This window comes from Silurus aristotelis (genome assembly GCF_946808225.1).
Source record: "Silurus aristotelis genome assembly, chromosome: 20".
Classification (NCBI taxonomy): Eukaryota; Metazoa; Chordata; class Actinopteri; order Siluriformes; family Siluridae; genus Silurus; species Silurus aristotelis.
Genome location: NC_139593.1, coordinates 3296252 through 3310344, shown reverse-complemented (window position 1 = coordinate 3310344; position 14093 = coordinate 3296252). Strand labels below are relative to the sequence as shown.

Here is a 14093-nt window from a genome sequence, read left to right as displayed (position 1 = left end):
CTTCTGAAAGATCTTCTGCAAAGTGGGAAACTTTATCGTCAGTCATGAGAGTGTTTTCACCTGCTGACCCTGATACAATCAATAACAGTCTTCCAGCAGGACGTTTATATAATCAAAAGTCAAGTGTACATAACAGATTCCTGAAAATCGTCTGATTTACCGTAACTTGGCTTCATTAACCCTTCACATGTCTCAGTACAGAAAATAAGTTCCGGGTCCAGGTAAAGGTTTTTAGATCAAGCTGACTTTTTCTAGCAATTATAGCAAAATAATAAATAATGTCGAAAACTAAGCGTCAATAAAAATGTAGATACAAACATGGTTACAAAAAATATAAGCAGTAAAATCTATCAATTGAATTAGTTATTATTAGTAATTAATAATTATTATTTACTAAGAATTATCATTAATAATATATAAAGGTATGATAATTATATTAGTAATTAGTTATTATTATTTACAATTACAAACAAATATATTTATAGTCATATTTTATAATCACAAAATTATACATTTTCTTTTTAAATAAAATGTGGTTTCTTATTTACTAAGTTTATAATTAGGCAAATTTAAGTGTGTGTGTATATATATATATACACACACAGTGGGTACGGAAAGTATTCAGACCCCCTTAAATTTTTCACTCTTTGTTATATTGCAGTTATTTGCTAAAATCATTTAAGTTCATTCTTCTTCCTCATGAATGTACACACAGCTCCCCATACTGACAGAAAAACACAGAATTGTTGACATTGTTGCAGATTTATTAAAAAAGAAAAACTGAAATATCACATGGTCCTAAGTATTCAGACCCTTTGCTGTGACACTCATATATTTAACTCAGGTGCTTTCCATTTCTTCTGATCATCCTTGAGATGGTTCTACACCTTCATTTGAGTCCAGCTGTGTTTGATTATACTGATTGGACTTGATTAGGAAAGCCACACACCTGTCTATATAAGACCTTCCAGATCACAATGCATGTCAGAGCAAATGAGAATCATGAGGTCAAAGGAACTGCCTGAAGAGCTCAGAGACAGAATTGTGGCAAGGCACAGATCTGGCCAAGGTTACAAAAAGATTTCTGCTGCACTTGAAGGTTCCTAAGAGCACAGTGGCCTCCATAATCCTCAAATGGAAGACGTTTGGGACGACCAGAACCCTTCCAAAACTGGCCGTCCGGCCAAACTGAGCTATCGGGGGAGAAGAGCCTTGGTGAGAGAGGTAAAGAAGAACCCAAAGATCACTGTGGCTGAGCTCCAGAGATGCAGTCAGGAGATGGGAGAAAGTTGTAGAAAATCAACCATCACTGCAGCCCTCCACCAGTCGGGGCTTTATGGCAGAGTGGCCCGACGGAAGCCTCTCCTCAGTGTAAGACACATGAAAGCCCGCATGGAGTTTGCTAAAAAAACACCTGAAGGACTCCAAGATGGTGAGAAATAAGATTCTCTGGTCTGATTAGACCAAAATAGAACTTTTTGGCCTTAATTCTAAGCGGTATGTGTGGAGAAAACCAGGCACTGCTCATCACCTGTCCAATACAGTCCCAACAGTGAAGCATGGTGGTGGCAGCATCATGCTGTGGGGGTGTTTTTCAGCTTTAGGGACAGGACGACTGGTTGCAATCGAGGGAAAGATGAATGCGGCCAAGTACAGGGATATCCTGGACAAAAACCTTCTCCAGAGTTCTCTGGACCTCAGACTGGGCCGAAGGTTTACCTTCCAACAAGACAATGACCCTAAGCACACAGCTAAAATAACGAAGGAGTGGCTTCACAACAACCCTGTGACTGTTCTTGAATGGCCCAGCCAGAGCCCTGACTTAAACCCAATTGAGCATCTCTGGAGAGACCTAAAAATGGCTGTCCACCAACGTTTACCATTCAACCTGACAGAACTGGAGAGGATCTGCAAGGAGGAATGGCAGAGGATCCCTAAATCCAGGTGTGAAAGACTTGTTGCATCTTTCCCAAAAAGACTCCTGGCTGTATTAGATCAAAAGGGGGCTTCTACTAAATACTGAGCAAAGGGTCTGAATACTTAGGACCATGTGATATTTCAGTTTTACTTTTTTAATAAATCTGCAACAATGTCAACAATTCTGTGTTTTTCTGTCAGTATGGGGTGCTATGTGTAAATTCATGAGGAAGAAGAATGAACCTAAATGATTTTAGCAAATGGCTGCAATATAACAAAGAGTGAAAAATTTAAGAGGGTCTGAATACTTTCCGTACCCACTGTATATAAGATGGGGAGTGGTGGCTCCAGCGGTTAGGGCGCTGGGTTACCGATCGGAAGGTCGGGGGTTCAAGCCCTGGTATTGCCAAACTGCCACTCTTGGGCCCTTGAGCAAGGCCCTTAACCCTTTATGCTCCAGGGGTCCCTTACAAGAAAAATATCAAGGGCTGTGACGTCGGAGTGACGTGGGGCCGCCTTCCCGTGGGCTCACCACCTGCAGCAGGGACCGTAAGGGACCGGTGCTGAGAGGATTGGGCAGCAGTCGTTAGAATTACAGATAAGCGGGAGAAAATGAATGTATATATATATATATATATATATAAGTTATAAAGAAAATTATTAAAAGTTACACATTAAATATGATAAAAAAATAATACAAGGCAAAAAATGTAAAAAATAATTAAATACAGGTAAATTATTAGATCTTATCAGATCCTCAGAGTTTTATAAAAGTGTTGGAAACTCAGATTTACTTATGTGTCAACACATTTTGGTGTGTGTGTGTGTGTGTGTGTGTGTGTGTGTGTGTGTGTGTGTGTGTGTGTGTGTTTGAACTATTGCACAATATAAAATGTAGAGCAGAAGCAGTGGAAAGTCAACATCAGGTTGGCAGCTTATAAGTGTTCAGAGGTAAAACACACTTCCTCAGACAGAACCAGAACCAGCAGGCAGGATGCATGTAGACCTGGTGTGGCTGATGGTGGCACTTCTCTCATTTCCTCAAATTATACTATGTGATCCACTGTGAGTACACACACACACACACACACACACACACACACACACACACACACACACACACACACACACACACACACACACACCTTTCACATCTTTTCGCACATTTTTTCACATGTAGTTTCTGCATTTTCCACACACTATTTGCACTCGTACATAACGCGTAATTTTACACACATGAGCACATTGATCACAGTGTTGTGTGTCTTTGTTTGAGCTCATGGTAAAATGTTCCCATGCTGTCACAGGAACGTGTTGTTGGCCCCGAACCTACTGCACATGGGCGCAGACGAGAAGGTGTTTGTGGAGGTGCAGGATTATAGTGGAAATGATCTCCAAGTGACGATCAGCATTAAGGACTATCCACAGAAAAAGAGAGAATTGACATCTGCAACCACCACCCTCACTGCTGCCAACAACTACCAGTCTCTGGTTAACATAAAGGTGAGTTCTCCAATATTGCACAACAGAATCAATAATATTCATGTGCATGTTAAAAAAAAAAAAAAAAAACTTAAACACATGAAAATTTTTCATGAGTGTCTATTTTTACAAACATAATCCAAATATTTAAAAATAAACAAATCCAAGGCTTGAATTCATGCAATAAATATTTTTTTTCCTTTTTTGGTTATGTTGACCTTTTTATTCCTAAACATTTATTTTTTGTTAATAATAATTAATAATTAACCATAATTATTAATAATTAACCATGTATAAAACATAAAAATACATGTTATTAAAAAGTGTACCTTATAAGTTTACTAATAATCAAGTTTGTGATTTTTATCACAGTAAAAAAAAAAAAGAATCACATTTAAATTCAAAACAAATTTGCTTGTGTACCAACAGAAAGCCCACAGTATATCCAGTACATAGATATACAGTGGGGGAAACAATTATTTGATCCCCTGCTCATTTTGTATAAAATAGAAAATGGAAGAAATACAAGAGAAGTCAATCTTCTTCGCTCTGGATACCATTTTACTAAGCAAGAAACCCAGTTAAGACTCCAAACCTCTAAACTACAACCACAACTGTGCACCTACAACATCTGCAGCAGTTTAGAATCAATATTTGTCTAATAACATGACAAAAACATTAAAAATGTAAATAAAAAACAACCTACTCACCTGAGATGCCTACTCATAATATGCAGCGCCCTCCAGAGGCTGTAATCCAGTGGTACCGCTCATATTCACATATTGGTCTGCAAGTGTTGATAAAACCCTTTTCCGTGCTGAGACACGCTAGCTAGCTTCTGTGTTGGCCGACCTCCTCATGATGTCTAGCTTTTCTAAAAAATGGATTTTTAAGTATGTCCGAGACGTAATGAATTTCTCTTCCTCCGTTGGCATAAAAAAGTCTAACTCAGATGTATTAATGTGTGCAGAGCTACACACGTGATTTACCAGTCAAACTTGGCTGTACCAGTTTCCCTCTGATCAACCAATCATGAAAGGCGAATATAAAAGTCTGTTAGGGGAATATGAAATCTGATTGATTGAAAAAACAGAGCTAATTCTTAAGGAGACTATGGTAAAAAGGCCAGCAGTATTTAATTTGCAGGCCCGAGGAAGATTGGATTGACGGCAGCACATAGAGGCTGAAATCTGATTGGACAAAAAATCAAACATCCACATACACGTACTGGAAGACGTGCAGCCAAAAGAAATGCAACGAAATGAAGAAAATAAACTGTTGGGAATAAATTAATACAATTTCATTGAACAAATATTAGACTCTAGCTTGTAAATGTAGGTCAGTGCTTCCTATAGTGTTTAGGCTAGCAGAGAAGGCTTTGCTGGCCCGGACCGCCTGCCACTGCGATATATATCAGTAAAGATATTTATTTGAAGCAGATTTTTGATTTTATAACTTTGCTGTGTTCAGATTCCTGCCTTTAGTGATGGCTCACTGGAGAAGCAGTATGTGTACCTCCAGGCTCGGTTTCCTACTGACTTTCTGGAGAAAGTGGCGTTGGTGTCCCCCCTAACTGGCTACATATTTGTTCAGACTGACAAGAGCATATACACACCTGGAACAACAGGTAAAACCAACTGGACTCTGAGAGGAACACATCAACGTGCATAAAGATATCTAAAACACTGGTATAAAAGTGTTTTTTTATATAGATTTTCATCTTTGAACATATTTGGTTACTTCAGGAAAGTCTAACTTTCAGGCTAAATGACCAGGACAGGAACAAAGTCTAGGCAGGATGGCAAGACTGACAGAGGCTGCCAATCATCAATTATCTTTAGAAAAGTAATATACATAAGAAAAATTTTATAATTAAAAGCTTGACAGGCACTGACTCTAGACAAACACTACAGATACGTTTCATGAAGGGACTGTCCCTCTGGTGGTTGGCCTGATTGCTTTGCTCCACGGATTAGGTGGATCACCACTGGGGCCTTGTCAAGCTGAAATGGTGGCCACACAAACTCTAATAGTAGCAGGACCTGTACCTGTGAAGAATTTTCCTTGCAGGATTACCAGCACTGAAACAACTTTGCAGAAATCTGGTTCTGTATGATGTGTAATACACAACCCAGAATTGTCTGTACTTCCAGCTGGAAGCCCAGCATCTCTTAGTTGGTCCCCTTCAGGTGTCCGACATGAAAGTTTGGGTCGGAGAAGGTCGTGTGTAATCGGTCCAATTAAAAAGCGCGGCGTAGCTGGCGGGGTGGCGTCACGATGAGGAAGCTATAAGAAGCACATAGAGTGAAGCTGGCGCTAGCTTCTAATTGTTCAGGAAGCACTCTATATATGTTTGTGTTTATTAGTAAATGGTAATGTCCGAATAAATAGGAAAGCAAGCAGCAAGAGAAAACACACTTTCCGGTGCGTTGCTTGCGTGAGCGCGGAGAACGCTAGGTCCGTTCTCGAGAGAGCCAACTGCGCAGATTGCGCTCACATGTCTATGCGAATGCTCAGGGGAATCTTTTTGAGGAGAGTGCCCCCAATCAAATTCTGGCTAGGTCTAGTTAGTCTGTTAGTTCCTGGGGGACGCAGGTTTATTTCATTTATCTGCAATAAATGGACATTCGTTGCAACCCAGATGAGGATGGGTTCCTTCTTGAGTCTGGTTCCTCTCAAGGTTTTTTCCTTAGGCCATCTCGGGGGTGTTTTTTCTTGCCACAGTCGCCACCGGCTCGCTCATCAGGGACAAACTTACACTTATAAAGAACATCTTATTCATTTTTATCACTACATTATCTGTGTAAAGCTGCTTTGAGACAATGTTCATTGTTAAAAGTGCAATAAAAAAACAAATTAATTAAATTGATTCGAATTTCGAACACTGATTCAACTGACAAACGAAAACTACCTGTGTGTTCGATGCTCAGAACACAAACATGAACCTCCAGCTAATCACAATTCTGTATTCACCAAAAGATAAATGTTCATATGCAGCAAGTAAAATGGCCTTTGTGTATCAGTTTTTTTCAGGATCTTCTCATTAAATCTTGAACTAAAGCCTGATGACCAGCCTGAATTAATCGATGTAGACATCATAGTAAGTGCTTAAACAAAAACACTTTAATTCCTTACACAGTTTAGAACACATTTAAGACATTTAGACATTTAATTACTGTATAATTCTGCATCTTCTCTTTTCCATCTATAACATATGAAAAGTATATACAGTAATCCCTCGTTTATCACAATGGTTACGTTCCAAACCGCCCGCGATAAACGAAAAACCGTGATAAACGGACGCCAACCCAAAAATACTATTATGTATACAGTACTGTACTATATTAACATTCTACTTCTTTTATAATGCATAATTATATTTATATTCATATATTTTTTTTATTATTTTAACATAAAACTCCATGAAAACAATTCCCTATAAGTTTTTTGGTCTATCGTGCTATCTGCGAGAGACCGAGAAAATCAGCCAAACTAATTAGTTATGTGGCAAACGCAACTCCGAGATAAACCGGGGTCATGAGACATACAGTGGGTACGGAAAGTGTTCAGACCCCCTTAAATTTTTCACTCTTTGTTATATTGCAGCCATTTGCTAAAATCATTTAGGTTCATTCTTCTTCCTCATGAATGTACACATAGCACCCTATACTGACAGAAAAACACAGAATTGTTGACATTGTTGCAGATTTATTAAAAAAGAAAAACTAAAATATCACATGGTTCTAAGTATTCAGACCCTTTGCTCAGTATTTAGTAGAAGCCCCCTTTTAATCTAATACAGCCAGGAGTCTTTTTGGGAAAGATGCAACAAGTCTTTCACACCTGGATTTGGGGATCCTCTGCCATTCCTCCTTGCAGGTCCTCTCCAGTTCTGTCAGGTTGGATGGTAAACGTTGGTGGACAGCCATTTTAGGTCTCTCCAGAGATGCTCAATTGGGTTTAAGTCAGGGCTCTGGCTGGGCCATTCAAGAACAGTCGCGGAGTTGTTGTGAAGCCACTCCTTCGTTATTTTAGCTGTGTGCTTAGGGTCATTGTCTTGTTGGAAGGTAAACCTTCGGCCCAGTCTGAGGTCCAGAGCACTCTGGAGAAGGTTTTTGTCCAGGATATCCCTGTACTTGGCCGCATTCATCTTTCCCTCGATTGCAACCAGTCGTCCTGTCCCTGCAGCTGAAAAACACCCCCACAGCATGATGCTGCCACCACCATGCTTCACTTTTAGGACTGTATTGGACAGGTGATGAGCAGTGCCTGGTTTTCTCCACACATACCGCTTAGAATTAAGGCCAAAAAGTTCTATTTTGGTCTAATCAGACCAGAGAATCTTATTTCTCACCATCTTGGAGTCCTTCAGGTGTTTTTTTAGCAAACTCCATGCGGGCTCTTATGTGTCTTACACTGAGGAGAGGCTTCCGTCGGGCCACTCTGCCATAAAGCCCCGACTGGTGGAGGGCTGCAGTGATGGTTGACTTTCTACAACTTTCTCCCATCTCCTGACTGCATCTCTGGAGCTCAGCCACAGTGATCTTTGGGTTCTTCTTTACCTCTCTCACCAAGGCTCTTCTCCCCCGATAGCTCAGTTTGGCCGGACGGCCAGCTCTAGGAAGGGTTCTGGTCGTCCCAAACGTCTTCCATATGAGGATTATGGAGGCCACTGTGCTCTTAGGAACCTTTAAGTGCAGCAGAAATCTTTTTGTAACCTTGGCCAGATCTGTGCCTTGCCACAATTCTGTCTCTGAGCTCTTCAGGCAGTTCCTTTGACCTCAGGATTCTCATTTGCTCTGACATATATATATATTTCGCGAGCAAGAAACACCGCTGCTATATGGCGAAGCGAAGCCAGAAAGCAAAAAATTAGGATAAGCAAAGAAGACAAAAAAAATAAATTAAAAGTTTAGGGATATGTAGTGTTGATGACTGTTGGTGTTTTAAGACAAATTAATTTTTATTTATTTTTTAATCTTCACAACCTCCCGAAAGAATCCTCAAGGAAACACAGTCGATAGGCAAACACTGGTCCCAAAGAAAGGGTTTGAGATTGGACAATATCGAATCCCTGAACTTGTCAAGTGAGTCCAGGCATTTATACTGTATTTTCAAAACATTGCAAAATAAATATCTGCACATTAAGACACATGATTTATCAGTTCTAATGTGAACCACTCTTTCTCTCACTCTTTCTCTTTTGACAGATTTGGTATATGGTCTATAGCAGCACAGTATAAAAACAACCCACAAAAGAATTTCACTGCTGAATTTGAAACGAAAGATTACGGTACAAATATTATACTTGGGAACAAACTCGCTAATGTTGATGTGCCCACACACACAGATGTTTAAAATGTTTTGTTTCACTTTTGTTTGCAGTGCTTCCCAGCTTTGAGGTAGCATTAAAACTGCCCAAACCTTTTTTCTATGTCGAGGATGAGACGTTTGAGGTGGAAATCATTGCCAAGTAAGTTGAACAGTGTCAAAGACAAAAAACAATGTATTAAATACTGTGAGTGGCTAAAATAATTGTAAAATGAAACAGTAGTGAGATTACAGACCCTCAACACTCCTTTTGATTAATATACTGTATAAAAATTAACACATGGAGCATCTGCAATGTATACAAACACACATACACATAAAAAAAAAAAAAAAAAAATATATATATATATATATATATATATATATATATATATATATATATATATATATATATATATATATATATATATATATATACAGTGAGGAAAATAAGTATTTGAACACCCTGCTATTTTGCAAGTTCTTCCACTTAGAAATCATGGAGGGGTCCGAAATTGTCATCGTAGGTGCATGTCCACTTTGAGAGACATAAACTAAAAAAAAAATCCAGAAATCACAATATATGATTTTTAAACTATTTATTTGTATGATACAGCTGCAAATAAGTATTTGAACACCTGTCTATCAGCTATAATTCTGACCCTCAAAGACCTGTTAGTCTGCCTTTAAAATGTTCACCTCCACTACATTTATTATCCTAAATTAGATGCACCTGTTTGAGGTTGTTAGCTGCATAAAGACACCTGTCCACCCCATACAATCAGTAAGAATCCAACTACTAACATGGCCAAGACCAAAGAGCTGTCCAAAGACACTAGAGACAAAATTGTACACCTCCACAAGGCTGGAAAGGGCTACGGGGAAATTGCCAAGCGGCTTGGTGAAAAAAGGTCCACTGTTGGAGCAATCATGAGGAAATGGAAGAAGCTAAACCTGACTGTCAATCTCCCTCGGACTGGGGCTCCATGCAAGATCTCACCTCGTGGGGTCTCAATGATCCTAAGGAAGGTGAGAAATCAGCCCAGAACTACATGGGAGGAGCTGGTCAATGACCTGAAAAGAGCTGGGACCACCGTTTCCAAGGTTACTGTTGGTAATACACTAAGACGTCATGGTTTGAAATCATGCATGGCACGGATGGTTCCCCTGCTTAAACCAGCACATGTCCAGGCACGTCTTAAGTTTGCCAATGACCATTTGGATGATCCAGAGGAGTCATGGGAGAAAGTCATGTGGTCAGATGAGACCAAAATAGAACTTTTAGGTCATAATTCCACTAAACATTTTTGGAGGAAGAAGAATGATGAGTACAATCCCAAGAACACCATCCCTACTGTGAAGCATGGGGGTGGTAGCATCATGCTTTGGGGGTGTTTTTCTGCACATGGGACAGGGCGACTGGACTGTATTAAGGAGAGGATGACCGGGGCCATGTATTGTGAGATTTTGGGGAAAAACCTCCTACCCTCAGTTAGATTATTGAAGATGAGTCGAGGCTGGGTCTTCCAACATGACAATGACCCGAAGCACACAGCCAGGATAACCAAGGAGTGGCTCTGTAAGAAGCATATCAAGGTTCTGGCGTGGCCTAGCCAGTCTCCAGACCTAAACCCAATAGAGAATCTTTGGAGGGAGCTCAAACTTCGTGTTTCTCAGCAACAGGCCAGAAACCTGACTGATCTAGAGAAGATCTGTGTGGAGGAGTGGGCCAAAATCCTTCCTGCAGTGTGTGCAAACCTGGTGAAAAACTACAGGAAACGTTTGACCTCTGTAATTGCAAACAAAGGCTACTGTACCAAATATTAACATTGACCTTCTCAGGTGTTCAAATACTTATTTGCAGCTGTATCATACAAATAAATTGTTAAAAAATCATACATTGTGATTTCTGGATTTTTTTTTTTTTAGATTATGTCTCTCACAGTGGACATGCACCTACGATGACAATTTCAGACCCCTCCATGATTTCTAAGTGGGAGAACTTGCAAAATAGCAGGGTGTTCAAATACTTATTTTCCTCACTGTATATATATATATATATATATATATATATATATATATATATATAAATCATGGAGGGGTCTGAAATTGTCATCGTAGGTGCATGTCCACTGTGAGAGACATAATCTAAAAAAAAAAATCCAGAAATCACAATGTATGATTTTTCTAAGTGGGAGAACTTGCAAAATAGCAGGGTGTTCAAATACTTATTTTCCTCACTGTATATATATATATATATATATATATATATATATATATATATATATATATATATATATATATATATATATATATATACAGTGAGGAAAATAAGTATGACAACCAATGTAGGTGAGGAGGGAAGGTCTGGGGTCAGTATTCCAATTCATCCCAAAGGTGTTTAATAGGGTTTATTCCATAGCTCTATAGCAGAAGAACTTCCATACCAGACTTTGTAGAAGCACATATGATTCTTCCCAGTTTTAAACTTTAGAATTTTAACTGTCTCTTCTTTGCAAAAAAGTTCTGGGTTCTGACTGGGTTATTCCAGCACTTGATTTGAATGTGTGCTTTGGGTCATTGGCTTTATTGCCAAAAGTATTGGGACACCTGGTCCTAAAAGATGGTATGTGATTTTTGAGCATTGCATTCCACATTTAGTCCAAATTTGCTCTTAGAATTTCCCCCACCCTTCTGGGAAGATGGTTCACTAGTTCTAGTGTGCTTATGGATATTTGTTTTCATTTGCCACAAGTGTATTATAAAATGCAGGTACTGATGTAGGTGAGGAGACCTGGGGTGCAGCTTTCACATTCATCCCAAAGGTGTTCAGTAGGGATGAGATCAGAGCTCTATAGCAGGCCACTAAAGATCAGTCTCTCTAAAGCATGTAAACCAGATCTTCAAGGAGCTCACTTTGTGCACAGGGGTATCGCCATGCTGGAACAGGTTTGGGTTTCCAAGTTCAAGTGAATGCACGTCCCATACAATTGAATGCCTCCAGCTTTGTGGTAACAGTTTGGAAAAGGGTTTGGGAAAAAACACATATAGAAATATAGTGTATGTTCACACACACACACACACACACACACACACACACACACACACACACACACACACACACACACACACACATATATATATATATATATACTTACTTTATATAACTACCTTACATTTCCTTAATTCTATTTGATAAATGATCAAACAATTGCTACATTTTCAATTGCTTCCAGAGTAAAAAAAAAAAAAAAAAAAAGCAAGCAGCAGGACACAATGGAGTAAATGAAAAAAAAAGAACAATTTAAATATATGTGCCAACAAGTAAGTAACAGGGAACAACAAGAATTAAATATACATTTTAAATAAATGAAATACATAAATGCCATATATAAATGACATTAGATTGGTTGGTGTTTACATTTTTACAGTTTTCTATCTCTCATTCATCAAATAATCTCTGATTATCGTTAGAATTTCCTGCATTCTCCATTTCTCTTATTTCTTTTATTTTGGAAGAGTTTGCATGGCTTTTAGTAAAATGCAACCCCAAATATTCTATCAAATAATACAGTAACAACTGACTTTTATCGACTAATCAGTCACTTTAATTGATTGCAGGTTCTATGCACTTAACCACTGGTCCAAATTTGAGTGAGACTGGTTAACTCTGAAGACAGTTAGAGCCCCATTATGAAAAGGTGTGCAGACTTATGGAATCAGGGTGTTTTAGATTCTGTTTGTTTGTTTGTTTGTTTGTTTGTTTAAATGTTCCTAATGATTAAATATCACTTTTTTTAAATATTAATTTATGTTTTTGAATATAAAAAAATGTTGTTATTTTGATCGGTATATTTGAAAAAATATGCAACTTCTTGACAGAGTTAAGATTTTTATATTTACTGTATAAAATATACTTTTTTAGGCCATATTTATTTGTTTACCTGACCCTGCTGTGTGTATGATGTAACCTTTGTGATTTATGTAGATACCTGTTTGGAAAAAATGTGGATGGTGTTGCCTTTGTGGTGTTTGGAGTGAGGAAGGATGAGCTGAAGATCCGTTTGACTGGCTCTTTAAGCAGAGAAACAGTAAGATATAAGATGACATTTCTCACTTTATAGCACAAACCTTTACTTGTCTTGTGTACAGTGTTACGTCCCAGTCTAGGGGTGGGGTGCACAGCATGATTAAAGGCACGGGGTGATATATATATATATATATATATATATATATATATATATATATATATATATATATATATATATATATATATATATATAATATAAAAATATATAGATATGTTAGGATGGATGGATGGAAGTGTATTTGGTAAATGTGTGATGGGGGAATGGAAATACAAACACCGGGGTATCGTAAAATGGAAGGTATATTGAAGTATGTACAATACAGCATTTATTATTTTGGCCTTGGTCTACCCTGAAGTCTGTGCCAGGACAGACTTCAGGGTGGACCAAGGCCAAAATAATAAACAAAAAGCACTTTTAACAAATGCTAACTACCTACAAAAAAAAAAACCCAAAAGAAAGACAAAACACTTCCTTAACTCTAAGAAGTGTAGGAGAGTCGAGGTTTGGGTGGGCACTTTAAAGTTGTTACTATGACTGGTAAAGGGAGAGAGGAAGTTGATAAGGTAGAGATGTTGTGTGTTCAGGAGACCAAGTGGAAAGGGAGTAAGGCCAGGAACATTGGAGGTGGGTTTAAACTGTTCTATTATGGTGTGGATAGAAAGATAAATGGTGTAGGGGGGATTCTGAAGGAAGAGTACAGTAAGAGTGTAGTGAAGGTAAAGAGTGATTCTAATAGGGTGATGAATGTGAAGCTGGAAGTTGAAGGGGTGATGATTAATCTCATCAGTGCTTAGGCTCCACAAGTGGGTTGTGAGATGGAGGAGAAGGAAAATGTGTTGAGAAGATAGAGGGAGTATTTTGAGCAGCTGATGAACGAGGAAAATGAGAGAGGGTTGGGTGGTCTGGAGATGGTGAAGCAGGAAGAGGATAGGATTACTAAGGACGAAGGGAGAGCAGCTATTAAGAGGATGAAGAGTGGAAAGTCGATTGGACACAGACGCATTATTTGCTTTAAGAATGTTAATGGAGAAGTAAAGAGAAGTTCAGAAGGAGCTGCATTATGTGTTTGTGGATTTAGAGAAAGTGTACGACAGGGTGGAGAGAGGAGTTGTGGTATTGTATGAGGAAGTCAGGTGTGTCAGAGAAGTATGTGAGGGTGGTGCAGGACATGTATGGGGACAGTGTGACAGCAGTGAAGTGGGCAGTAGGTACGAAAGACTGTTTCAAGGTGGAGGTTGGACTGCATCAAGGATCGGCTCTGAGCCCTTTCCTGTTTGCAGAGGTGATGGACAG

The 14093-nt window shown here is 38.8% G+C and overlaps 2 protein-coding genes across 3 annotated transcripts in view; both read left to right on the top strand.

Annotated features, from left to right (window-relative positions):
• The window catches only part of LOC310715878 (complement C3-like), a 79004-nt gene that overhangs the window by 42841 nt on the left and 22070 nt on the right, over window positions 1-14093 (top strand). The window contains exons 3-8 of the mRNA XM_083522574.1: window positions 4870-5026; window positions 6423-6499; window positions 8398-8486; window positions 8610-8692; window positions 8785-8872; window positions 12698-12800. Of these exons, the coding sequence (XP_083378700.1) occupies window positions 4870-5026; window positions 6423-6499; window positions 8398-8486; window positions 8610-8692; window positions 8785-8872; window positions 12698-12800 (597 nt within the window). The remainder of the gene's footprint in view (window positions 1-4869; window positions 5027-6422; window positions 6500-8397; window positions 8487-8609; window positions 8693-8784; window positions 8873-12697; window positions 12801-14093) is intronic.
• The window catches only part of LOC310715876 (complement C3-like), a 90827-nt gene continuing 79566 nt past the window's right edge, over window positions 2833-14093 (top strand). The window contains exons 1-2 of one of the 2 annotated variants that reach the window (XM_083522572.1): window positions 2833-2982; window positions 3225-3420. In XM_083522572.1, the coding sequence (XP_083378698.1) occupies window positions 2912-2982; window positions 3225-3420 (267 nt within the window). In that variant the 5' untranslated portion in view covers window positions 2833-2911. The remainder of the gene's footprint in view (window positions 2983-3224; window positions 3421-14093) is intronic. The other variant, XM_083522573.1, reaches the window with a different exon arrangement.